The sequence below is a fragment of the Zalophus californianus genome, chromosome X (assembly GCF_009762305.2).
Source record: "Zalophus californianus isolate mZalCal1 chromosome X, mZalCal1.pri.v2, whole genome shotgun sequence".
Lineage (NCBI taxonomy): Eukaryota > Metazoa > Chordata > Mammalia > Carnivora > Otariidae > Zalophus > Zalophus californianus.
In genome coordinates this window covers 109,639,189-109,666,928 of record NC_045612.1, presented here as the reverse complement: position 1 = coordinate 109,666,928, position 27,740 = coordinate 109,639,189, and the positions used below count along the sequence as shown (strand labels likewise).

The 27,740-nt window shown below is 43.1% G+C and overlaps 1 protein-coding gene and 1 non-coding gene across 5 annotated transcripts; one reads left to right on the top strand and one right to left on the bottom strand.

Moving 5' to 3' along the window:
- Positions 1 to 3,019: 3,019 nt before the first annotated feature.
- ACOT9 (acyl-CoA thioesterase 9) lies at positions 3,020 to 27,642 on the bottom strand. 4 transcript variants are annotated; one of them, XM_027609295.2, is made up of 16 exons: positions 27,475 to 27,642; positions 24,478 to 24,575; positions 22,375 to 22,401; positions 21,730 to 21,775; positions 19,715 to 19,885; positions 19,417 to 19,454; positions 15,328 to 15,411; positions 14,848 to 14,951; positions 9,176 to 9,249; positions 5,766 to 5,833; positions 5,095 to 5,206; positions 4,842 to 4,932; positions 4,581 to 4,666; positions 4,087 to 4,174; positions 3,790 to 3,940; positions 3,020 to 3,330 (listed from the first exon to the last, which is right to left on the bottom strand). In XM_027609295.2, the coding sequence occupies exons 1-16, from the start codon at positions 27,492 to 27,494 to the stop codon at positions 3,257 to 3,259; spliced, it is 1,332 nt and encodes a 443-aa protein (XP_027465096.1). In that variant the 5' UTR covers positions 27,495 to 27,642; the 3' UTR covers positions 3,020 to 3,256. The 4 variants fall into 4 exon arrangements, with proteins under 4 accessions (XP_027465096.1, XP_027465097.1, XP_027465099.1 ...); XM_027609296.2 differs by lacking the exon at positions 22,375 to 22,401; XM_027609298.2 differs by lacking the exons at positions 21,730 to 21,775; positions 22,375 to 22,401; positions 27,475 to 27,642 and having other exon boundaries at positions 3,021 to 3,330; positions 24,478 to 24,569.
- On the top strand, positions 13,711 to 13,783 carry TRNAE-CUC. The gene has a single exon. It is a non-coding gene; the product is annotated as a tRNA-Glu (tRNA).
- Positions 27,643 to 27,740: the final 98 nt, after the last annotated feature.

Genomic DNA, 27,740 nt, shown 5'->3' with positions numbered 1-27,740 from the left:
CTTTAAAGAGGGACAAAACACTAAATTAGAATCTAGAGCCTCCTGTATGCCCTTTGTAGTTTGCTTCATCTTATCTTCTTAAAGTCCTGTATTAAAAATGAAAATCTCTTTTTATTTTCATGTGCCTATTGGCCATCTGGATGTCTTCTTTGGAAAAATGTCTGCTCGTGTCTCCCACCCATTTTTTTGACTGGATTATTTGCTTTTTGGGTGTTGAGTTGCATAAGTTCTTCATATATTTTGGATACTAACCCTTTACCAGATATGTCATTTGCAAATATCTTCTCCCATTCTGTAGGCTGCCCTTTAGTTTCGTTGTTTCCTTCGCTGTGCAGGTTTTTATCTTGAAGTCCCAATACTTTTTGCTTTTGTTTCCCTTGCCTCAGGAGACATGTTTAGTAAGAAGTTGTTATAGCCGAGGGTCAAAGAGGTTGCTGCCTGTGTTCTCTTCTAGGATTTTGATGGATTCCTGTCTCACACTTAGGTCTTTTATCCATTTTGAGTTTATTTTTCTGTAGGGTGTTAAGAAAGTGGTCCAGTTTCATTCTTCTGCATGTAGCTGTCCGGTTTTCCCAACACCATTTGTTGAAGAGACTTCTTCCTACTGGATATCCTTCTCTCTTTGTCGAAGATTAATTGACCACAGAGTTGTGGGTTCATTTCTGGGCTCTCTATTCTGTTCCACTGATCTATGTGTCTGTTTTTGTGCCAGTACCATACTGTCTTGATGATTACAGCTTTGTAATAGAGCTTAAAGTCTGGAATTGTGATGCCTCCAGCTTTGCTTTTCTTTTTCAAGATTGCTTTGGCTATTTGAGGTCTTTTCTGGTTCCATACAAATTTTAGAATTGTTTATTCTAGCTCTGAGAATTGTTCTTACCATATGAAAATCCATATTGGCAGGTAACAGATTTTGAGTTAAGATTCTGATATATAAAATTACTTGAACTAGTAATTTGAAAAGATAATAAGCAATTTTTTAAAGTTCAATCTCAGCAGAATTCAAAGAAAGGCCATTAACAAATGTCATTTTTCACCTATCAAAATGACAAAGATGTTTAAAAAGGATAAAATTTGGCAAATTTTAGGGAAATTTATTCGTAAATGAAGGTGTCCAACTGTTCTGGAAGATTATGTGAAATGGATATTCAAAGCCTTCAACATGTGCATACTATTTGGAACCAGACATCACTTCTCTACAGTTTTCCTAAGGAAGGCATTTCAAGGTTATGTATTTCAGCTATTTCGGATATTTAGTGCAAAACTGCTTAGAATAGCAAGAAAAGTTCTAGAAAGACCTTCAGTGAATAGAGCAATAATTGCTCAAATGTATAATCTATACAAGAGCATACAGTAGTCTCTTAACTGCCCTGCATTTACCACATTCGCACAACTCCCAGGGTCACCGAGTCACAGGTGAATATGCAAAATGCTGTACCGAAGAGCCCAGACAGAGCAGCTCAGGACGGTAGCACAGGCAGTGCAGGGAAACAAAACGCAGAGCGAGCAAGCTACAGCAGTGCAGCACGGACTGTTCTCCAAGAGTCAACAGGACGCCTCCTGGGGACCTGGGTCTGTTCCCCTGACTACGCCAGAAGTGCCTGCTCATATACACTGTGACTCCAGGAAATATTATAATAATGTGAACATTTTTTAAAGATTTATTTATTTGAGAGAGAGAGTGCGAGCAGGGGCCGAGCCAGAGGGAGAGACAGAATCTCAAGCAGACTCCCCGCTGAGCGCAGAGCCTGACACAGGGCTCAATCTCACAACCCTGAGATCACAACCTGAGCTGAAATGAAGAGCTGAGATGTTCAACCGATTGAGCCACCCAGGCGCCCCAATATGAAATTTGTTTCTTCAAAGAAAGCTCTCCAGCTAATTCTGTAGCAGAACCAAGTCTGTGATCGCTGATCTAGAACCAAGACTAAGGATCGCTTCCTTCCCAGGAGCACCTGCTCTGGGATGACTCTTCTTCTGTACAGCCTGGGTTTTGTCTCTTGCGGACTCAACCAACCTCCCATCCCATCAAGAAAGACACTGTCTCGGCAACACTCATGGGAATACCTCCCTTTGGGTTCCTAGGTGACCCTGTGATACTGGACACAGCCTCCCTTGCTAGATTCCCAGGAAGCAGTACAGTGTTCTGGTAAGAATGCCCACCGCCTGGCTCTGAGTGCTAGCACCACCACTTACCAGCTGTGGGACCATGAGCAAGTTACTTAACCTCTCTGTGCTTCCGTTTCCTGAGTGGACTAACCTGAGGGGGTTTCAGAACCTACCTCTAGTGTACATGTCAAGGGCTTAGGACTGTGTTCAGTAAGCATCCACAGCTGTCATGATTACTGTTCCTGTTTTTGGATCAGATATATCCTGGCCAGCCCCTAGCCGAGTGTGCTGAAGAGTTGTCCGGCGAACAAAAGAATGAACACTTGGCTCCTGTGTGCCCTCATCTGGATCATCTCTGAACACCTCCTCTTAGTATGGCTTTAGATCTAAAGCTTCCCACAAATCATTCCAAATGCCTTACCTTTTGTTGGATCCCTTTACCCTGACTTTTCATCTTCCCTCTGCTAACAACAAAAGCTGGGAAGCAGGAGCACCTGGGTGGCTCAGTTGGTTAAGCATCTGCCTTCGGCTCAGGTCATGATCCCAGGGTCCTGGGATCGAGCCCCACATCGGGCTCCTTGCTCAGCGGGGAGCCTGCTTCTCCCTCTGCTGCTCCCCCTGTTTGTGCTCTTTCTCTGTCTCTCTCTGTGTGTCAAATAAATCAATAAAATCTTAAAAAAAAAAAAAAAGGCTGGGAAGCAGAGGGAGGCAAAACACAGAGGAATCACGTCGGGTTGATGGGCTTAGCACAGGGGAACTGCCACCAAGGTGAGGCTTAAGGAGCGCCCTCCAAATACCTTGGCAGGAAAGCGCACATCCGGACAGTTTGGGAGAAGTGTAGGAAAAGAACTGTTTCCAAGTGCGTACCAAGGCCTTCTGCCCCCATTTCTCGACCACACAGGAGGCAACACGGTAGGGTCACAATTTAAATTGTCTTGAGACTATTTATTGTTTCATAACTCCTCCTCCCTCTGCCCCACCCAGCTACCCTCTCAGTCTGCTTTTGTGATCATCCTAAAGGCTGAAAACATTCTTCTCTCTGGAGGACAAGTATAAACACTGCAGCCAGGGCACGTGACCAGGCCTCCCTCAGGTTCTATGTCAGTGTGGAGAGCTGCTCTTCAACAGCATGCTTTTCCTAGGGCTCCTAGTCCTTTCTCAGGTTCACTGGTACGCTCATGGAACTGAAATGCCGCTTCCCATCTAAATACAACATGGACTCTGAAACACAGAAGAGAGAACTGTGAAGAAACCCGCGGAACCTTACAAAATCATCATACGGACACAAGACTACTTGGGAACACAAAGACAGCAACGAGCATGCAAAACGCACTGGGCATGCCCTGTGGGGCCGGGGCCGGGGCCTCGCCAGGCTCCTGAGGGAGTGGGCCTTGACTCTCGCCCCTCTCCTCGGGCCGGGCCAGTCTCTGACCACCAGTGGCTGCTTGCAGTTGGCCCCAACCCCTCCGACAACAGGCAGGTCGGGCAGTGCAGTGACAGGCACCTGCAGGCCAGGAGGCATCCGGGCCTGCAGGGCTACTGCCCCTCAAAAGCACAATCTTCTAAGGACATGCTCTTGCACTAACAGGCATCGGTATACTTCCTACAACAATTTAAAAGAAGAAAAATATCTTTGAAAGTTCTTCCATTCATTAGGTACAAGCAGACATTTCTGCTCACCTCCGTACGTTCTGGGGAAAACCAAGGGCACCTCTTTTTCCGACATGAACGTGAAATGAAAGACATTGGTGGTCATATGCTCTTTACTCTCAAGAGAGGCCACTTCACTGTGTACTCGGACTTGAATGTAATTGTCCTGAGTAAAGCAAACCTAGGAGATTTAGACATGACAGTTAGTCAAGGGCACTGGCAAGTGGGGGGAGGCAGTCTTAAGAGAAACAGTGGCTTTAGCAAAAAAACTTCTCTTCTAGGCCTAAATGATAAAAAATTGTCTTTCATCTCTCATCGCACACCTACCTGCGAAGAAAGAAACAGCAAGGATCCAACATCTACGGGTTTCTGAAACATGATATCATCCACTGCTACTACAAACGGTCGGGAGCCACTAACAGACATAAGGCAGAATTGGGGTCAAGCACAAAATGCAGATGATCTCTTTTTCTCCCCTAACAATCAGCTGCAGCAAAATTTAAATGATCAAAGAATAAACCTAGGGAAGGGGGAAATAACCCTACCGGTGAGAAATGGTAAGTGATACCCCTGGGACCAGATCACCCCCTCTACCTTTTCCCTCCTGTCTATCATCACCTCTTCTCAGGTCATTAACGTACTGACAAAGGCAGAGCAACAGCCTTTGAAAAGTAACATCAAAGGCAGCTGGTATCACTGTAATATTTATTTAATAGCAGAGCATATGCCCCAACACACACAGACTGGTCCAAAATGCTTCAATTCAATGGGGTAGTACACATTGCTTCTCAGAAGTTAAAACCACCTTCAATCTAACTCACCCAAAGTTACAAGCAGTAGCCCATCCAAGCTCATATGCTTTCCTCATCAGGAAACCACCAAAGATCCGATTGAAAATGTTGCGCTCCTATTGGACATAAAATAAGATTAACAGACACAAGCTCACGGCCACCCTCAAAGCCAGAAGGAAGGAATTCACAGTGCTGCAGAACGGAGGTCAGTTTCACAGTGTGTCCGATTTTACGTGAGAACCACGAAAGCGAGCTATCCTATTTAAAAGATTTTTCACTAACTGACAATACCTGTGGGTGGCAAACTTCCAAGCTCTTCAGTTTTGAATCCTCCATCCACACCGCATTGGGGGGCAAAACTCGACTTTGAAAACTTACAGTCCTGTACAAATGGAGATTGAGTAAACCTTGTCAATGCCATGGTTTTGCTGCCGAAAAGTAAAATATTTGCAAACAACTACCAGTATGCTGAGGCAGGCGTAACTGTGGAGAGGGCCGAGGTGTACATGCTTTTGCAACCTGCAATCTCACCGTGCTAACTTACTTCGGATCCAGCGTGTGAAGAAACATCTCATGGATAGTACTCCTTTCCTCAGCACTGGGAGCCATTTTCAGTAATGACTTGGCACTGAAGGCAACCCTTCTCCCCTTGTTCACTGGAACACAGGACAATAAGGAGCTACAATTAGTGTGTGTGGCGGGGGGGGGGGGGGGTCACCGAACAGCACTAGGGTTCCTGACCTGGGCTGCCTAGGACCCTACAAAGGCAGCATTTCTAGATTTTGAAAAGCCCACGGGAAATTCCACATATATCCCAGAGAAGGCTGCTGAGGCTTCATAATGTGACTGGCGATTCTTTGCCTCCAGATGGAAATTATACTGGCTCAGTGTGGGAGCACTTAAAAGACCACACGTAAAGACCATCCTGACCTACAGCCCTGACCAGCAGTTATTTCACTGATCCATTTCCCATTTTATTAAAAATGAGAAAGCAAATTATTTTACTTAATGAATATTTTCTAATTGATAAAACTGTTCCAACTACGGACTCCAGTGGAAAAAAAATAAGATATTTTTAATTTCAATAAATTCTTGGCATGAGTAAGACACGTGACTGGCATGAGGCGTCCATCCATACTCTTCCACAACCTCCTCTGCAGTACAGGTAATGGGCTTTTTAAACTGTAACTTTACATTATAAACAAATTAATATACATTCTCCTTGTCTAAAGAGCTCTTCTTCCTCTGGGCTTTCAGGGATGAGTGGATTTACAAACGCCGGCCTAAAGAGAAGAAAAGAAAAGATTACAGCTTAAGAGGTGTCATTCCCCAGTAAATATGGAAGGTGAACAATTACCCACTCATTTCAAGAAGTCCTTGCTGCTGGTCTTGGGTAATGCTGCCTGACTGCTTCCCATAATAACCCTGGAACAACTGGGGAGCTTTCCAGTTACGGACCAGTCTGTACACTAGAAAGTTCACATTTATAAAAAGGATACTGCCTTTCACCAAAAAATTTCACCTGATCGCGGTAACGAGGAAACAGTCAAAAATAGGCCATAGAACATTCTACAGGACACCTGGCCTGGACTCTTCAAAAAATGTCCACATCTTAAAAGACAGAAAACGGCAGGGGGACTCTTTTTAAAACACATGCTAACTACATGCAGTACATGATCCTTGATCAGATCCTGACTCAGGGGAAAGGGCTATAAAAGACATCCTAGGGACAAGTGGCAAAGTTTGAATATGGATAGTATATTAGATAGTATCACTATATCACTTAAATTTCTTGGCTACAATAAAGGCATCGAGTTTGTGTAGTGGAATGACCTTATTATCAGGAGGTACATGCTGAACCGTCTATGGGTGAAGTAGTCTCAAAATTTACTTTCAAATGATTCAAGGAAAGAGCATCCATATGTGTACTTACAGAGAGAGGGCCAGAGAATAAGGCTGGAGGCAAAATGGTAATCGGTGAATGTAGGTGAAGCCTTTATGAGTGCTCACTGCATTATTCTACCTCTCCATAGATGGCAAAGTTTTCAAAACGGAAATGATAGAAACAAACATACTGAAATGGCAGCTCGGAAAATTCAAAAGCATCAGCTGTGAGAGAACCTTTAAATTCCGCCCTTTCCAGGGCTGGCAAGGAGCCCCAGGCCAGCCAGCAGCAGCAGGTCAGCTGGGCTGGCAGCAGGAGTGAAGAGTGGGTGGCTGCATTCTACGCTCACATCAGTCACCAAAGGATGGTTTGATCCTAACTTGCTCTTCCACATCAGCTCCCCATGAAGCAGGAGAGACTTCTCATTGCAGACTCCTCCTTCAAGGTTCTAATCCAAATTAGACTCCCCACAGGCCCCTAGACTGTCCTGTACCAACAGCAATCCTGTTCCATTGCCTCCCACCCAGCGCCACCCCAACAGTTTGACAAGATTTCTCCATTTCGACGCCTTGGGCATGACTGCTGGTTAGGAACCAAAAACACAACTTAAGAGGAAAAAAGTAGAGAGCCAAAGCAGTCAAAATCTGTAAAGTTCAATCTGACTTGGAATTGATGGTATAAACTCATGAGGTTGGGTGTGTGTTTGTTGCTTTTTAACAGACATCCTAGCTCTGTCCACTGAAAAGGCTTAGAGACAGTGACAAACGAGTAACAACGTACAGTTCTGGTGCCTGGATTCTGGTCTCTAAACACCAGTGCTCGCTAAGGGGAACCCCAGGGCTCTGTGGAGAAATGGCTGATTCCAGGCCTCAGGAGGGAAATGTATAAGATGAGCCCAAGATATCCCACTGTACCAGAGAACAGGAAGACTAGTGGGGAAATATCAAAAGAGCTTTTCACAGAAGCAAGCTTAAAGGGGCTCCCACTGCCCAAAGATGGTACACTCTGAGCACCAGGAAGAACAAGGGCTGCAATTTACTGAAATACATACCATTAAAATCCAGGAATTCACAATGACACTTTTAAAAAAGCCAAAAAGTAGACAAACCATGTCATCACTAGCTAGTCAAACAACTGATTATTAGGAAAATGTGTAAATAAAGGGCAAGAATGAAACATTAATCCTCACTTTCCTTTACAAACCAAATTGCCCTAGCTAATAAAGGAAAGCTCTTCTTTCCAGAACTCCAGGTAGTAAATATAGAAGAAAGGACAGGATTTAAGAATCGTTTACACCCCTTAATGATTAAAGCAATGATTAGCAATGGCGTTCAAAGCACTGGAGAAAGACTGACAGGGAGCTAGCTATTCACAGGGTGACAAAGTATACTCGGGGTACACCCTGTACCCTACTAGGGTATAGTAGAATAATCTGCCTGCAGATTATTGCTGATCATACGAGGACTGAGTAAACCCTATAATGAGAAGACCAGTTTAGTCACTACTGAACTGCCATGCACCAATCTTGGCATCGCTATGAGTGGGACAATCCGTACCTCCTGATGTGATACAACATGAGATACATTACAATTTGAGATACGCAGATCTCATCACCTACAAGATGCTCTCATCAAGTAAGTTGAACCTGAATCTAATCAAGGCTTTAGATCTAACTTCAGTTTAGAGAAAATACTAGGGATAGAGAAACAAGTAAAAAAAATACCATGAGGAAGCCATGAGACAAATCCAGAAAGTTGGACACCGTACGGAGGACTCCACCTGGCCTTTCAACAAATTGATATAAAACACTAAGGGGGCAGCAGGGACACACAACTATTTTGGATTAAAAAGCCTTAAGAGGGCACCTGGGTGGCTCAGTTGGTTAAGCGACTGCCTTCGGCTCAGGTCATGATCCTGGAGTCCCGGGATCGAGTCCCACATCGGGCTCCCTGCTCGGCAGGGAGTCTGCTTCTCCCTCTGACCCTCCCCCCTTTCATGTGCTCTCTCTCTCTCTCTCTCTCTCTCATTCTCTCTCCCTCAAATAAATAAAATCTTAAAAAAAAAAGCCTTAAGAGATCATACAATTCTGTGAATACACTAAAAGTCATTGAATTGCACACTTTCAATAGGTGAATTGTATAGTATGTGAATTATAGCTCAATAAAGCTATTAATAAAACAACAGGCTTAAGGGACATAAAAATCAAATGTAATATGTGAATTTTGTTTGGATCCTGATTCGAACAGATCATTAAAATAATATCTGGGGAAAACTGAATATGAATTGACCATGAGAATATATTACGAACTTACTCTTATTTTTGTTAGGCACGCTAATGGTAATGTATTTATTTAGGAAGATATCCGCATCTTTAAAGAGATGCCTACACAAAAGTATTCAGAGATGAAAGGTCATTATGTCTGGGATTTGCTTTAAAATATAACAAAGAAAATAATATAGTATGAAGAAACAGATGAAGCAAATATGGCAATAAAAAATGTTAAAAATTCTAAGTCTGATGGGTATATGGAAATTCTTTACGGTCTTCTCTCTAGTTTTGCTTTAAAATATAACAAAGAAAATAATACAGTATGAAAAAACAGATGAAGCAAATGTGGCAATAAAAAAGGTTAAAAATTCTAAGTCTGATAGGTATATGGAAATTCTTTATAGTCTTCTCTCTAGTTTTAGGTCTCTTTGAAATTTTCAAAATAAAGAATTAGGAAAAAAGAGCAGTTACCCTTTATTTTCAGAATCACGAGCCACCATTACAAATGTTGCATCCAAAACAGGACAAAATTCATTGCCATGTAACTAAAGAACAATGGAAAGAAAATACAGATGTAAGAAATGCATTTACTGGGAAGACCTACTACAATTCTAACAGCTAGCATGCATGCTTTGAGAAAGGCTGCAATTAGGAAAAGAAAAGTGCATTCATTAACCACCATCTGCAGAATTAAGCTCTGGGGAAACGGCAGCGTGACCAAGGAGCCTGTGGTGTGGAAGAGGAGACAGACTTCCTAAAGTTCAAACAGCATCCAGGTGAGAAGGGCTGGGGTGGCCACGACCGATGGGCTTTGGAACCGCGCATGACTGAGATTCAAGGGCAAGGGTCACAGAGGGACCCTCTGCATCAGCATCATTTAACTGTCCGGCAGCGTGCAGGACCCCGGTGTTCTTCACGCCCGCTGGTCCTCACGACAGCACACGGAGCCAGCCGAACGGACCACTGGTCTCACAGACATTAGTGTTTTCCGTGTGCCAACGCCGAGGTGAGGATCATGATAATCCTGTGGGTTGAGTGACATATTTACAGTTGCACAAGGCTTTGAGGTTTTAAGGGATTTCTTATCCTCTAGGAGTCTGTACTTCCAGAGAAGCTATACTGTGAAGTCCCGTCATCAGCTGGGGGCACACCAGGCTCACTTGTCCACAGACCTCATCCCTCGTCCTCCTCCCTGCTACCCATTCAGGCCCCTATCACCCTCCTGCTCGACCTTCCTCCCGCATCCGCTCTAAGCCTGCGGGCACTACATATAAAGCCTTCCACAACACAGCCCAGATTCCTCTCCGGTTGTTCACCGAGCACCCCCCTCACACCTGCACCTTTCGCCCCAGCCACAGCTGACAACTCGGAGGTCCTGGAAGTACCCTCATCCTGTCCGGGCCTGTGCCTGATGCCTTCCTCACAATCGCCCTCCACAGGACACTCCTCCCCACCCCTGCCCCATCCCTCCTCCCCAGGCAGAGGCCATCATTCCCTCCTTGGTTTGCCATGAGAATGGGAACGAAATCCTCCCCAGAAAGTGGCTCTCAATATAACAGAGATGGACAGCACCCTTATTGGGAGCATTTGGGTATGTGTCGAAGAGGTTTTGGTTGTCACATGACTTGAGGGACGTCGCTAGGGGGGCAGAGGTAACCTAGACACCTCACAATGCAGGGGACTGTCCTGCATCACTAAGAATCTTCCTACAGGCAATGCCGATTGTGTCTCTGTGGAGAAATGCTGCACGATGCTTAAATACTACAGACCTCCTTTGACTTACAATGAGATTACACGCCAACACACCCATCATAAACTGAAAATATCATTAAGCTGAATGTGTTTAATACATGGAACCTGGAGAACATCACAGCTTAGCCTAGCCTACTGTACACGTGCTCAGTAACACTGACATTAGCCTACAGTTGGGCAAAACCATCCAACACAAAGCCTATTTTATAACAAAGCATTGAGTACCTCAGGTAATTTATTGAATACAGTTCTTTCAGAATGGCTGAATGGGGACAGGCGGGTTGCAAGCTATGAGTCAGCTACCCTCACAATCATGTGGCTGCCTGGGGGCCGCAGCCGCTGGTGTGCTGCGTATCACTCGCCCAGGAAGAGATCAAAATTCAAACTTCAAGGTACAGTTTCTACTGAACACTCCCTCACACATCGTAAAGCTGAAAAATCAGAAGTCAAACCACCCTAAGTTGGGGGACTGTGTGTATATCACAGTCATTTAGATACGTCACTGACTCCCTATTGAGGACAAAGACCGTTTTTGCTCACATTTGCATCCCTAGCCCTTAGCACAAAGACCGGCAGATAGCAGATAATTGCTGATAGATGAATTAAGACAGAAAATGATTGAGCACTACTAGAATGTAAACTCTAAGAGAACGAAACTTCATGTAGCTCACTGCTGTATGCCCAGCACAGAATAGGCACTCAAGGAACAATGGCTAAGTGAATGATAAATGAATGGATGTCCGGAAGTGGGCTAAGCGACTCACACCCAGATGCTGTTGTTAAGACATGTATAGCCTGGTAGAAGACAAAAAGATATGTTCATACGCAGCTTGGTGGAGAAGAGGTTCACAGGTGCCAGGAGAAAGGGTCAGAGCAAGGGTACTGAGGAAGGAGTCATGGGGAAGGAACAGGAGCTGTGAGCTAGAAGGATGAGGGAGGCATCCGAGCATGAGGGGATCTGGAAGCACAGGTGGAATGTGGATATGTGGAGCCAGAGCATAAGCATTTCAGGCAAAGAAAAAAGCATAAGCAATGATACTCATCCAACTCACTGTTTAAATTATGGTTTATTATAATGAACACCTAATAGTGTCAAGCATGCAAAAACGAACAACTCTCTACTCCTGGAATGTTCAAAATGTCCAGCAGCAAGCTCTAGGAAGGTATATAAATGATAAGTTCGCGGGAATACAGTTGGAAAGGTAGGTGGGAGCTAGTTTATGGAGCACCCTGGATCCTAACTAGTCAAAAGAGTTTAGGCTTTAATGCACAGAGAATGGTCACAGAAGGTTTTTGAGAAGGAAAGCAATGTAATTTAAGGTCGGCTCTGAAATGTCTAACTGGTAAAAATCTGTACAGTTAACAGAGAGACAACAGACTAGAGGCAGGCAGACTCGCTAACTAGGCCCCTGTGTTTCATTCAAGGCCTTACTGCTTCTTGTGTGACAAGAAAGAACTCTGGTGAGTTGTCCTGGGTGATGAATTTGCAAGACTTGGCAAAAGGCTGTGTAGGCAAAGGGGAAAATGGAGCAGGATCAGGACTGGAAAAGAAGCTAATGTACTCAGTTTGTAACACACTGGATTTGAGGTAGCAAGAGCACATGTAAGGGGAGAGATGGCACAGGCGCTCGGAAGATAGGTGTGAACATCAATCCCAGAAAAGATTTGGGACCACGTCCATAGTAATGATAATAAATTAACATTGCCAACATGTGATTAGCGGTCATTGTGTGACAGGCAATTGTACCAAGTGATTAAAACGGTTGGGTTGTTTTTTCATTCATCCTTACCAAATATAACATGGTACTATTTCTGCGTCCATGTTACACTTGAGAAAACAGAAGCTCAGAGAAGGTAAGTAATTTACCCACAGTCACATGGCCAATAAGCAGCAGAGCTGGGATTTAAACCTACGGGTACCCAAACCAAAGGCAAAACACCTACCACCAACCTTCCTCTCTGGAATAGAAAGGATCACTCAGGTCTTGCATTATTCGTCAAAATGGCCAGTGAGAAACACAAACTTAAAACAGGAGTTTGTACTTGTCTGATATTAATTTTCATTGACTCTCTCCTTGAAATAACTCCTGCATCTCTTTTTTTTTTTAAAGATTTTATTTATTTAGTTATTTGAGAGAGAGAGAATGAGAGATAGAGAGCACGAGAGGGAGGAGGGTCAGAGGGAGAAGCAGACTCACTGCTGAGCAGGGAGCCTGATGTGGGACTCAATCCCGGGACTCCAGGATCATGACCTGAGCCAAAGGCAGTCGCTTAACCGACTGAGCCACCCAGGCGCCCTCCTGCATCTCTTTTCAACCTATTTGGCCAAGATTCAAATTACTAAGATTCCCCAGAAAGCAGGTCCTATGGCAGGAATCAGAGCAGGGTAGGAATCAACCATGAAGGCTCAGTAGGTTAGGTGTCCAACTCTTGGTTTCAGCTCAGGTCATGATCTCAGGGTCCTGGGATCGAGCCCCGTGTCAGGCTCTGCGCTCAGCGTGCAATCTGCTTGAGATTCTCTCTCCCTCTCTCTCTGTCCCCATCCCGCTCTCTCTCTCAAAAACAAATAAATAGATCTTAAAAAAAAAAAAAAACAATGTGCACAAATCATAGCAGCATCCCCTACAACCTTAGTGTGTTTTGTTCTAAAAACGGTGTTACTGTCAGTTACAGCAACATGGGAGTTAAAGAATCCAACTGCTTGTATATAGCATCAAATAAAAAACTACCTAACCGTCCTGACAAAAAACTTTAATTACTGCAGAGCAAGCTTCAGACTTTTTCCAAAAGGTGAAATGCTTCATCATTCCGGAAAATAAAAAATGTTTCTGAATAATGGTCCTACTGAATACCCTGGCATAAGTGAAGCCATTCTTTTTCTCCCTTTTTTATTATTCATTTATTTTTTGAGTAAAGTTGACACACAGTGTTTCATTAGCATCAGGTGTACAACACAGTGATTCAACAAGTTTATCCATTATGCTATGCTCACCATTTGTACTCTGAATTATCTGATTTCTGTGCTATTATCCTCTTTGAGGAAACTTTTCCTGTCAAATTTCTTGATTTCTTTATAACACCTACTCTGAGTTCTGCTCATTAGAGAGGCTGTTCCTAACTGCTGTACTGGTCTAAGTGACTGCTACGGGTTGAACAGTGAACAGTGTCCAGCAAAAAGATATGAAGCCCTACTTGGAAATAGGACGAGGCCATACTGGATATTAGTGATGTTCTTATAAGAAGAGAAGAGGGGCGCCTGGCTGGCTCAGTCAGTAGAGCATGTGACTCTCGATCTCGGGGTCCTGAGTTCGAGCCCCATGCTGGGCATAGAGATTACTTAATAAAAAAAAAGAAGAAGAAGAAGAAGAGAAGAGACACAGAGACGCAAGAGGAAAAGAGCATGTGGCAGTAGAGGCAGAGATTGAAGTGTTAGAGCTGCAAGCCAAGGAATGCCAAGGACTGCCAGCAAACCACCAGAAGCTAGGAAGAAGCAAGGAAGGATTCTCGCCCTACAAATTTTAGGGGGGTCATGGTCCTGCTGAGGCCTTGATTTTGGACTTCTAGCTGCCAAACTGTGAGACAATTTGTTTTAAGCCACCTACTTTGTGGTACTTCTTTACAGCAACCCCAGGAAACTAAGAGTGACGAGTACCATTCATGCCTAATGTAACTCAGACTCTTGTGAAATTCTCTGGGGCAAAACCAGAAACAAGAACCTTAATATGTAGCTATATACGATTTGAAAGTAATAAACACAGAACATAAATATCAAATAATATATCAGTCTTTATACAGGAGGAAGACGTTACTAACCTACCGTTTACGGGGTGCCTGGGTGGCTCAGTCAGCTGAGTGTCCGACTCTTGATTTTGGCTCAGGTCATGATCTCAGGGTCCTGAGACTGAAGCCCTGGTTGGGCTCCCAGCTCAGCAGGGAGTCTGCTTGAGATTCTCTCTCTCCCTCTGCCCCTCCCCCGACTCGCTTTCTCTGTCTCACTCTCTCTAAAAATAAATAAATAAAGCTAAAAAAATAACCCACTATCTGCATGAAATGATCTTTTTTTTTTAAAGGTTTTATTTATTTGACAGAGAGAGACACAATGAGAGAGGGAACACAAGCAGGGGGAGTGACAGAGGGAGAAGCAGGCTTCCCGTGGAGCAGGGAGCCCGATGCAGGGCTCGATTCCAGGACCCTGGGACCATGACCTGAGCTGAAGGCAGACGCTTAATGACTGAGTCACCCACGCGCCCCATGAAATGAACTTTCAATTCTTTTTCTAGAAGTGGTGAGCTATATACCTGTCTATTGATAGATAGGTAAATATGCTGCTCTTCCACTAGGCTTAGCTGGCTATATTGGAACAAGCAGGCAAAATTTAGATGAATACACACCTGAAACATTTGCATCTTCACTTCCATGGATGTTTTCCCAACCCAGCTAACATGGCCACTGAACTTAATGTCTTGTTCTGGGCTTAAGCTCATCTTCTGCATATCTGCAAAACAAAAAAATCAATCTGAGTTCACACCATACCCAAAATTTTCTGTATTACAACTGGAAAATTTCACTTGAAATTCTAGCAAATTCCACCATATTTCCTCTTTTCTTTTTTTTAGTCTTCAAAACTAAAAACAACTTTTTAGACATAGAAGTTTGTTTATCTTTTTGAAAACTGCAGACAATGCAAAGAATATAAAAAATAAAACTGGAATCATGCAAAACCCTTCCACTCAAAGATTATTATAATAAATATGTATCTTGGTATACAGCATTCTAGATGCCCCCATAAAAGGAAAATACTTCCTCTAATTTCAATAATCTCTTATAATTACTGAGAACTCTAATGACATATAGAAAATAATATCGCTTACCAATCTTGTCTACCAGGGCTGTAACTATTGACAAAGGAGACATCTTAGCTTCATGAATTCTGGTGTGCATGTAGCAGATAAGAACTGTAAGAGAAGAGAACCAAATAAAGGAAAAGCAAAATGATTTCTCATCATTTACAACTGACTCCCTGAAATTATCTTGTTCTGAAGACCCAACCCCCCATATCCCCCTAGCGGTCTTATCTGAGGACCAAAGACTTTTCATACACTGAAGAGATTTGGGGATTCTCTAATCTGACTGCCCACTCAATTTTAGATTTGGTGAAGAAACCAAAGCCTAAAGCCCAAGCCCACCAGGCGGCCTGTCACCATTGCACAGAGACGCAGTGCCTCAATTACAGAAAGACCCCAGCACATGAGTCTGACAGCGTCAGACACCTTCAGAAAAGAGAAACAAATCACAAGGACCCGGCTATTTTCCCTCTCTTTCCTAATCATAAAGCAATTATTTCGCTTAAGTTATTCCTCCTTCCCCATAACACCCTGGGGGAATGAGAGGCTGAAGGCAAGAAAGACCATTTAAAAGCCTCTGTGGTACCCATAAAATAAATAAAACAAATTGTATGTGGCTGATCTATGGCAGTATCAATGGAAATGAAAAGATCCTAGAGTTAAGAAGAAGGTACACTTGACAATACTGTAATAACCCCAGTGAAGTGGTGAAGATGGTACATCATTCACTGAAAAAGAGAATATGAGAAGAGCAGAATGGACTATTTTCAACATGTTAAATTTGAGAAGCCTATGGCGTATCCAAATGGAGATGTCCAGGAGGACAAATTGGTCTGGAACTCAGAAAAGCATACTGAGAACAGGTGAAGCATTGGGAGTAATTGAGATTACTTATAGTAAGTGTACAAATAAGCAAAAAAGGGCAGAAAACAAAACCCTAGGGGATAACTAACATTCAAAAGATCACCAGAGAAAGAGAAACCCACAAAGGAGACTGGGAAGGAACAGCCAGAGAGGCAGGAGGAAATGTCCCCAAAGCCCAAGGATGAGTTTGACAATATTAGGAGCCACAAAGGGGTCAGGTAAACCTTGAAGAGCACCCATTAGATCATGAAACAAGGGGGCCAATGGAGAGCTTGGCAAGAGCACTTCAGTGGCACAGAGGAGCAGAAGTCAAAACACGTGAGACTGGGAAGGAAACAGGACGTCAAGATAGAGAGGAAATAAGAGCAAATTACTTTTTCCAACTCCTTCCAGAAAGTTAGCTCTGAAGTGAGGGAGCAAGTTCAACAGTGTTGTAAGGGAAAGGGATTTTACCTACTTTTCCTTATAAGATGGAAGAGCCTTGAACATGTTCATAAGTTAAAGGAAATGTGAAGTTGAAAAAAGGCTTGAGATATGAGAGAGAAAGCATAGGTGATAAGGCAAGTTGCTGGAAGAACTGGAAAGAACGGAATCCAAGTGAACAGGTGAAAGGAATTTAACAGGAGCCAATGAGGAAAAAAACAGGGTAGAGGCAGACGAGTTTGTGCATTTAGGGACACCTAAGTAAACCAAAGTCAACAGTGTGGGGGGGGTTTAAAGGTCAGTGAGAATGTTTACCCAAGTTTATTTATTTTTTAAAAATTTTATTTATTTATTTGAGAGAGAGAACAAGCGAGAGAGAGAGCATGAGCTGGGGGAGGGGGGGCAGAGGGAGAGGAAGAAGCAGGCTCCCTGCTGAGCAGGGAACCCAATGTGGGGCTCAATCACAGGACTCTGGGATCACGACCTGAGCCGAAGGCAGATGCTCAACCGACTGAGCCACCCAGGCGCCCCTAACCAAGTTTATTTAATCTGAAGAAACAAGCAGCTGGGTGTTAAGCCTAACAATGGACTCATATCTATATTGTAGAAGTCATTAGAGCCTTTCTTTAAACCCTTTCCAATAGTTCAGTCCAAAAGTCATTAGTAAGAGCAAGCAAGGTGGCCCAGAGTAGGATGTTGGAGCCCAAATAGGGTCAGGAGGACATAAAGAGAGGAGGCAACAAGAGCAATGGCCCAGCATGTTGCAGGCTGAGCACAATGAGGACGGTGACCCTGCAAAAGGGAACCTACTATGAATCCCAGTGAGATGAGGGGAGCATCCAGGAGGGGTCCATGAGGGGACAGGGGTGGCAGAGATATGAAATTAGCTTCATGCCAGGGAAACCGATAAGTAAATGGATTTAGGATAATGGAGCCAGCTGGAAAAGGAATTACAAACATGAAAAGGGGAAGAAATGAATGAACCTGTGGTGCTGAACCAGACTTGGAACTGTCAGCGTGAACCCATCATTTTCATAGAGGGATAAACATAGATGGATAAACAGACAGAAAGACAAACATGGAAGTAAATGTATGTGCATGTGCATAGATGCCCCACCTCGTCCACTGAAAGGGCATGGGAGCAGTGACACCCCATCAGCAGGGACCACTCTCAACACAGATATCTTGGTTTCCAATGACCGTTCTCCATCAAAAAGAACCAGAGCTCCTTGGAGATTTGGATGATTCTAAGACTGAGCCAGGGAAAGTACAAATAAGCCTAGAACGTCTTCCTGTGCCAGAAAGTGAGGAAGTGCTCAAAGAATGATAGGGACACATAAAAAAAACAAACAAACAACAACAACAAAAAAAAAAAAATAGGCCAGTCTTAAGGGATTGGGACAGTCCTGGCACAAAGTGAGCAGCACAAGAGATGAAAGTGACATTATAATCCATTCAATGAAATAGAAATCCTTGAGTCCATACTGATTTTAAAATAATAAATTAGGGGGGCGCCTGGGTGGCTCAGTTGTTAAACGTCTGCCTTCAGCTCAGGTCATGATCTCAGGGTCCTGGGATCAAGCCCCACATCGGGCTCCCTGCTCAGCGGGAAGCCTGCTTCTCCCTCTCCCACTCCCCCTGCTTGTGTTCCCTCTCTCATTGTGTCTCTCTCTGTCAAATAAATAAAATCTTTAAAAATAATAATAATAACAATAATAAATTAGGGGCGCCTTGGTGGCTCAGTCAGTTAAGCGGCTGCCTTCAGGTTCAGGTCAGGATCCCAGGGTCCTGGGATCAAGCCCAGCATCAGGCTCCCTGCTCCGCGGAGAGCCTGCTTCTCCCTCTCCCTCTGCATGCCACCCTGCCAATCTGTGCTCTCTCTATGTCTCTGTCAAATAAACAAATTTTTTTTAAAAATTAAATAAAATAATAAATTGGAGGTCTGACAAGAAATGGACTGTTTATAAGGTCTGAATTTACCTGCCTACAAGGTACTTATTCATTACAAAGGGGGAAAGAGTAACTCTACAGAGAAGAAGCCTGGCAGATACCACCTTCATCAAGGAATCAAAGTTAACATCCCAGTAATGGGACAAATGAGAATTATGCACCAGTTGATGAGAGGCAGTAAGAACACATCATCCTTTCTGTGATGTTCCTGCCAAAGATGCATGTCTCAAATCTAATCTTAGGAAAGCATCAAATAAACCCAAATTGAGAGAAATTCGACAAAAGAACTGGCCTATAACCTTCAAAAGTATCAAGGTCATGGAAGTCAGAGACACACTGAGGAGCTATTCCTCACACAACAACTAAATGCAACATTTGATTCAGAACTGGATCCCCTCTGCTACAAAGGACCACTGGGGAAAGTTGAATGGGGTCCGAGGATTAAAGAGTCTAAAGTAGCAGGGTTAATTTCCGGATTCTGATGGCTGTATTGTGGCTATGGAGGAGAATGTCCTTGTTTGTAGGAAATACTAATGAAAACCATCAGGGGTGATGTGCATCACATCACAACGTATTCTCTTACACGACTCAGAGAAGAACAATTCTTTGTACTGTACTAGCAACTTTTCCATAAATTCAAGAGTTTTTGAAAAGTTATTAGAAAAAAGAATTAATGAGATTACAACTGTTAAACAGGAATCTGCATTTTCAGGGAAAAAAATTATGACAATTCAGAGGTAAAAGAGGCCCTTCTTTCATTCCTCTTTTAGAATATCCTCAGCTGCGCAAGTTAAAGAATTAAAAAAGCCCCTCTCCAGCCAACGGATTCAATGTATAGCTTTAACTATCTACTTAGAAATGCTAAAATAATACCAGTACCTCCTAAGCTGTCAAGGTCCTCAAGAATCCTGCCAAATCTGTGAAATAAAGAAAACTGTGATTAAATGAAAACCATGATCATCACCCCTTAAAAATGAAGAACACAGTTTGGGTAGATGAAAGGTTCTAAAATTGAATGGGGTGACGGCCACATGACTCTATGAATATACAAAAAACCACAGAACTGCACACGTTACCTAACTGAATGGTATCATGTGGGAATTACATCTCAAAGTCACAATAATGAAAGGAAATAAAATAAAAACAAATGACGCAAATAAAAAGAGTGCTGTGTTACCTTATGGTGTTTTGAACAGTCAAATACTTCTCTCGTAATTCAGGCTGACTACCCAAAGGCAAGAGAACCTCAATATGACTGTCTCTCATTCTCCTGGGTGGCAGTCCTTTCTGTGACTCAGCCAGAAAACTCTGAAGTACTTTTCTTTCCTCCATTGCTTTCACATGGTCTCTGAGAAGAAAGGATGCAAGCTTCATGAAACACAGAGGCAGTTGCTATTCCACATACATTCAGGCAGGTCAGACACCATCAAAGGAGGAAAATGAAGGTCTGGACCTACCTCATTCTCTCTTCCTTCCCTCCCTCCCCACCTGGCACTTGGTGGAATTAAAATGTTTCTGTTAAAATGTCTTGGGCTTGTAGATAAAAAAAAAAAAAAAATACTTGTAAGTGATACAGATATACCCAAACAAACCGTATATTCACCTCACCAAAAAGTGTATTCAAAACACAGAATATGTGCCATCCAATTAAAAATGCAGCGATGGACACAAATATACATGTGGACTAAGGAACAAAGTGGCCACTGAACTCCATCTTCCCATTTCTCACCTTGACAATTCTCGCATTCTCTGTGCCCCAGCTCGCGCTCGCTCGCTCTCTCTCTCTCTCTCTGCCTTCAATTTCAGGAAAGAGAGACAGAGGAAGGAAAACGGAGTATATGCAAAAAAGTATGGAAGGCAGAGCAAAAGGTAAAGAGGAGGAGAACGTGAAAAGGAGATGGGAAGGGAAGGCAAAGAAGAGACGACTGAAGTGGGACAGAAGAGAAAAGGGAGAGGAAACTACAATGTTGACAATATCATCAATTCGGACGTCTTTCTAAGCTTCACTTACGAAGTATTATTGCCAGAAAGGTTTAGCTTACCGAAAATAGAGGGGATAGAGGAAAAAGTTAAATGGCACCAGGTCAATCCTAAATATGGAACATTCTACATGACAAATGGCTTGGCCTCTTTAAAGTCAAGCTCATAGAAAAAAAGAAAAAAGGAGGGAGGATACCTATCTACTCTTCTAGATGAAGGCAGACCAAAGAGTCATAACCACTAAAGGCAATATACAATCCTTTATTGGATCTTGGTATTCTTTTAAAAGCTGTAAAAGACATTTGGGGAACGGGTGAGAAATTCTGAATAGATAAGTAATATAATATTAGGGAATTAGTGTCAGTTTCATTGTGTAAGAGAATATCTTGTTTGTTAGAGACACACAATTGCTGACTTTGTTACACAAGAGAATATATTTATTTATTGGAGATATATGCTGAAGTGTCATGATATCATGATACCTGTAATTTACTTAGAAATAGTTCAGCCAATATATGCATATTGGCAAATCTGGAGAAACATAAGTATCCAATCAAGATGGTTGGGACACAGGTATTCATTTTTTCTACTTTTCAGTAAATTGAAAATTTTCATATAAACAGTTAAAAAGAAGTCATTAGATAATTTCTACACCAAGAATAGATTACTTCATGACTAGTGACTGCTTTTTCTTTTTATCTCATTTTAGTCTCAAAATTCGGTACACCAAGAAGGATATTATCCTATTTCACAGCAGGGAAATACTGAGAGACCAGGTTAACTGTGAACTGACAAGAAGCAATAAAGGAGTCAGGTTGCATGAAATAGAAAAACCGAAAAACTTGGGTTTAAGTCCCAAACCCTGATACTTAATCATTCAATCTCTCTGAGTTTCAGTTTCATCATCAGTAAAAAAGATAGGAACATACACCATAAGCATGTCACAAGTTTTGTTGAGAATCAGTGAGGTAATATACCTGAATGCACTTTTAAAAATGTAGAGTACGTGTAAATCACATTATTTTATGACAACAATGCATCCAATGATGAGTATGGTAGAATGTTGGTCTTCTCCCCAAGTAAAAAAAAACACCTCTCAACCCATTTCCGAACACAGGACCCCCTCCGTCCCTACAATGAGACCATCAGCTGCACCTACATACAGCCTAGCCTATAGGGATAAAAGAAGGAATGACCACAAAGCATGCCTACCTCCAGTTTGTGGATACTCCTACTATCTCCCGCAACTTATCACGAACTGAAACAAAAATAAAGAGGTCACTCCAAGAAACAAAGAAAAATTGGAACTGGATTATGGCAATAAGTTCAAGAACTAAGAAAAGCAGTTCATGCACTCAGAAGCTTTAAAGAACGATTAGTTTCCATTTAATGCCACAACAAACAGCTCAGAGAAGGGATCCTCTGCTTCCTAAAAACTTGAAACAACTGTTGTCTCCTTCGTGCAGAAAAGAATACTCCTGTGCCAATCACTAGGATTTACTTACATAAACAAAAAAGGGTAACTCCAATTATTCATCAGGTGGGGCAGTACCACAGTCAGTAGGAGTCCCCTTATGATGGAGATATTATGACCCAGACCATCACCTCACTTCTGGTAGGCAGTAGTAGATCAGACTGCTTAGTGCAGAGACCAACACTGATATCCAAGTCTCATTCTGATTTTTTATACCATCCTAACTGTCAGAAAAGTTTAAGCCACAAAAATGAAGCAAAGATGTAAATCAAGGATAAGCAAAGAAAAGCAATTTAATTTTAGTTAATGCTCAAAGAGTGCAAGAATGAATTAATGCAAAAACAAAGCACTTAAAAAAAGTTGATACTAATTACCACACACACCGTGATTCACATGTATAGGTGAACATGCTATATGGATAAAGGGAAAATAAATTAGATAAGCTGTGGAAATTGAAGACTAAAAAATAAATCTATACGATTTCATATAGTGTGCTAAGTTCACGTTTTTTCTAGCATTTACATGCATTTATATAGGATTTATAAAATACATATTCCAGTAATAGGAAATGAACTATAGCAATCCTTGGTCCTTCAATAACTAACTGATCAAAACAAAATAAAGTTAGATAAACATGCACTTTAATGAAAAAATAGTTGATTTTTCTGTCAAACAACTGTTGTACACCATAAATTTGGTACAAACTCTAATTACAACTAAATCATAGGGGCGCCTGGGTGCCTCAGTCAGTTAAGTGTTCTGACTCTTGGTTTTGGCTCAGGTCATGATCTCAGGGTTGTGAGATCGAGCCCCACACCAGGCTCTGAGCTCAGCCTGGAGTCTGCTTGGGATTGTCTCATCCTCACTCTGTCCCTCCCACTACTCTCTCCCTCTCTCTCTAAAATAAAATAAATAACATCTTTTTTAAAGATTTTTTAAAATTTATTTATTTATTTATTTGACAGAGAAAGAGCACAAGCAGGGGAAGCGGCAGAGGCAGAGGGAAAAGCAGGCTCCCCGCCGAGCAGGGAGCCCAATGCAGGGCTCGATCCCAGGACCCTGGGACCATGACCTGAGCCAAAGGCAGACACCCATCAGACTGAGCCACCCAGGTGCCCCAAATAAAATCTTTAGAAAACTACTAAATCATGGAGAACTGCAAAATATACAGGCATACCTCATTTTATTGCACTTCACTTTATTGTTCTTCAGTGTGTTTTTTACAAATTGAAGGGTTGTGGCAACCCTGCATCAGTGCCACTTTCCCAACAGCATTTGGTCACTTCATGTCTCTGTCACATTTTAGTAATTCTTGCAATATTTCAAACTTTTTCATAATTATTATACTTGTTATGCTGATCTATGACCAGTGAGCTTTGATGGTACTATTTTAATTGCTTTGATATGTACACTTTTTTTTAGACATAGCACTATCACATACTTAACAGACTACAGTGTAGTGTAAGCGTAACTTTTAAATGCACTGGGAAACCAACAAATTGATTTGACTCACTTTGTTGTGATATTCTCTTTATTGCACTGGTCTGGAACCAAACCTGCAATATCTCCAAGGTATGCCTGTAACCACTAGGAAATTGTGGACTTATTTGTGACTTTTTTTCCCTCCTGAGCTCCTTGAGTAAAAGAATGGTCAGAAAGCATACCAAACAGTACACTCACCGATCCTCACTGACATAAAATCATTATTACCAGTTTAGTCAGTGTAAGAAGAAAGGTGGGTATTGAGGGCCAAGAAAAAAAGTAGAAATATATATATAGATATAGATATAGATATAGATGACAATATGAGGATCAGATTATACATATATATAATAAATTTGTACCTTTTCAAGAAGCCATAATTTTATTTTTTAAAGATTTTATTTATTTATTTGAGAGAGAGAGAGAATGAGAGAGAGAAAGCACGAGAGGGAAGAGGGTCAGAGGGAGAAGCAGACTCCCTGCCGAGCAGGGAGCCCGATGTGGGACTCAATCCCGGGACTCCAGGATCATGACCTGAGCCGAAGGCAGTCGCTTAACCAACTGAGCCACCCAGGCGCCCCACAATTTTAATTATAATGAATACTCCTAAACTGATATAGACATCCATAGTTTGCATATCAGACTAGTAACTGAAATTAACCTCAACTAAGCATGGATTAACAGCTTCTCTAACAAAACTATAGATTAGGAGCATTTAGTTGCTACAAATGAAGGGCCCATGTCTTACTTATACAGATGTCTTTTGTGCATGCTCTCCCCTTTAGTACTGATACAAGGAAGGTGGATATCATTTAACTGAAAGAGCTCCATCTCCCAGTCTCTCAGGAACAAAAGCTCAAATTCCGAATGTGGTTTCTACCCAAAGCTATACTGAGTATTTTATACATGAGAAGTTCTACCTTTAGTATGTCTCATCTATATGCCTCCCAAATAAGACAGGGTTTTTTACCACGTGGGTCTAAAAGGTAAACAGCCATGCTTGCCTTCATGCATATGGATGACTCTCTGTTTCTCTGGATTCTGGGATCCTTGAGTCAGTCCTCTGCCAGGAATAAGCAGCCCCTTGTTCAAGGAACAAAACCTACAAAACAAGATAAAACACACTGGAGTAGGTTCCATGGCTTCTTGGCAACCCCAAAGACCCGCCCCTCCTCCCAGAACACTTGGCTAATCCATATCCTTAGTAAATACTTTCTTGTAAGGGTCTGTACTTGTTTCTCCAGTGTATGTATATTTGCATATGATGCTATTCTATAAATCATCTCTCCAACTACAGTAAACATTTCATGAGAGCAGAGACCAATTAGCTAACAATCTACAAAATAAATAAAAGATATCAACCAGGTTTAATGGATTTACTCTTGCTTTTTTATTAGCTTCAGAAGCCCAGAATCAATTTGGTAAACAGTTGAGTAAATTATTTATGAACATTTATTCTTAATTATGAACATTTATTTTGTTCTTTATTCTTACAACATAAGCTCAAGCCAATTATAAGTTAACGAATTTGAACCAGACTCAAAGAGAATATTTATTGGACTGGGGCAGAAATCTCCTAATCCCCAAACAAAATAAAAACTATTTGCCCAAATGTGCCTAGCCTAGTCTGCCAAAATAAGTTAAGCTGGTTTTAGTTCACTGTTTTAAGTGTTGACTCCTAATCACTCACCATCATATCAGGGATAACACACATACAGTATCAGAGATTGGCAAAGCAATTTGCTGATTGCACAGCTGAAGAAAGCAAGGCACTGAAGAGGTCAAGAACCCCAAATACTGTTACTCATTCTAGTTCAAGTTACTAATAAATTCTTACTACCTCATGCCAGGACAAGTGAGGACTAACACCCCCACCCCCCCAAAAAAGTTCCTTCATCTGTAAAATGGGGTATAGTATCTTATCCTACAGGACTGTCATAAGGAAAAAGAAGTTCCTATACACACATGCACGCATAAATGCATCTGCAGGCAAGCTTTTTTTTTTTTTTTCACAATCTCAGGCTACTTCCCTTTTATATATGCAGCACTGAAGTGGAGGGAGTGGAAGAATGGTTTAATCACTACCCAACATCTCAGTACCTCAGAGTTACTGGCTTATCCCCTGATAAGCTCTCCGGAGTTTTACAGCGAAATCCCTAGGTAGGCCTTTAGAAGAAACTGTCGAGAAGCTTTGGGACATTCAGGCCCTAGGACTCTATGATTGAACCTTTCCAACAAAAGAAGACCAAGGAGGCCAATCTCTTCATGGCTTGCCTAGGAAGTCACAGAAGTCACCTAAGGTGTGAGCAAAGTGTCTTAGCTCTGTTCTGGGTCCCAAGTTTAGGGTAGGTGTCCAGGAAGAGCTTTCAGTACACTAGCAGGCAATGCCACTCATATGCCCTCCACTCTGGGGAAATGCCTCAATTTAGAAACTGAACAAATTCAGGTGACTCTTTGGTGAGTCTGGGGGGAAAAAAGAAGCTACAAAGATTGCCCACTTGTCAAATAGCCTTATCATTTCAAACAGTCTGTATTCATTTATGAACTCTTCCACTCACTAAACACTAACAGAGTACCTGCTTAAGGTTCAATAGAACTCACAAGAAAGGAATGCAGGTTTATGGGAGTTCAGGGCAAAGAAAGAGACTTCCAACGTGGGGGAGAGGAGATCAAAAAAGGTTTCCTTGGGAAAAGGCACATGGCAAGACCATGTAGCTTTTTTTTTTTTTTTTAAGACTGATTGATTGATTGCTTTGACAGAGAGAGAGCGCGCCCTGCACAAGCAGGGGGAGCTGGAAAAGAAGAAACAGGCCCACCACTGAGCAGGGAGCCCAATGTGGGACTCGATGTGGGGTTCGATCCCAAGACCCTGAGATCATGACCTGAGCCGAAGGCAAGACGCTTAACTGACTGAGCCACCCAGGCGCCCCAAGACTGTGTAGCTTTGCAGAAGGCCCCTCACATCATGTCCAATATAAGCAAAAGCCAACTGTGGCCCTTCCTCTAATTTAACAGTCTAAATAGTGTTAACAAAGCTTTTTATTTTTTAAGTGCTATGAGAGAGAGAGAGAACCTTTTTCAACAAATAGCAAGATCCACAGGGACAGTGAGAGAGAGAGAAAGAGAGATGCAGGATCCCCAAGAGAAATGATGGAGTTCAGTGTCAGTCAGCACCAGTATGGCCCACACTGAGCTGGTGCACCTGTAGCGGGATGATTCCAAACGCTGGAACAGGGGTGAGGCCTCTGGGAACCTGGCCAGGCACAAAGAACCTGGGGACAGCTGGAGTGCTCGGGTGAAAGGGGCTGGGGGAGAGCCAGACTTGCCCTAGAGTCCCTAGGCGTTAACTGTGCAAGCTGGCACGTGACACATACAAAAAGGCATCCTCCTTGTCCAAGTAGCCTAATCAAGCCCCCCACCTCGCCCCCTTGCTGCTCATCAAAGGTAAAATTTAGATCAGCACCGAAGGCCCTAGGCAACACAGTCCTGACTGAGGTCCTGACAGCCCAAGAGGTACCCTGCAATCTCTGCGCACATTACAATACACTTTACCCAGAGTCCAAGCAGATCAAGCACGTAACCCTAAAAATGCTCTCCAAAGGAGGGCAAAGGGCTGGGAAGTTAATGTGGAATCCTAAACGCTAGCTATCCGACAAGGGGCTACCCCCAAACCACACCCATGATGAGCAAAGAAAAAGGAATTTCAGGGAACACCCAACTTCCTCCCTTAAAGTGCCGCTTCGCTTTTAGTATCAAACTCTGCTCCAGAAACCTTTAAGGTGGGGGTCGCGGCGCCCCACCCTAAGCCAGACAGCACCCGTCCAGGCGCGGTAGCGGAAGGTGGGCGCCCCTTCCGATCGGGCTCCCCTTTCTGCCCCGCCAAACCCTCGCATTAGTCCCTCCAGCAGGCGGCCGGCTCCTTCCGCCCAGGCCAGCTAGCAGCCTGAAGCGCGAGCGTGGGCGACCCCAGGACGGCGCCGCACTTGCCCCCTGCTACCTACCGCAGCGCCGCCCGCCTCATCGCGCTCTGCGGCCGCGCGCGCGACCAGAGACCCAGGCCACGCGAGCCGGTCGGCTGGGGAAGTCGCGGGAATGGAGAGCGCGAGCGCGAGCGCGAGCGCGGGACCAGACCTAGCTCCCCACGGCCGCACCCTCGCGGAGCAGCCGCCCGGGGGCGGAGCCTTGCTGCTGGGGGTGGGGGCTCGCGGCGGACCGGGCGTGGTGCGCGGCGCCTGCAGCCTCTGTCATTGGCGGGAAGCCTGAGTTG

What these genes read in the sequence shown, in the direction of transcription:
- ACOT9 (XM_027609295.2), bottom strand. Translation starts at nt 27,494, where the DNA reads ATGAGGCGGGCGGCGCTGCG. An exon ending in ACTGTTCAAAACACCATAAG is followed by an intron (nt 19,455 to 19,714) that starts GTAACACAGCAC and finishes TTTATTTCACAG; the next exon opens with ATTTGGCAGGATTCTTGAGG. An exon ending in AGCCCTGGTAGACAAGATTG is followed by an intron (nt 14,952 to 15,327) that starts GTAAGCGATATT and finishes TTTGTTTTGCAG; the next exon opens with ATATGCAGAAGATGAGCTTA.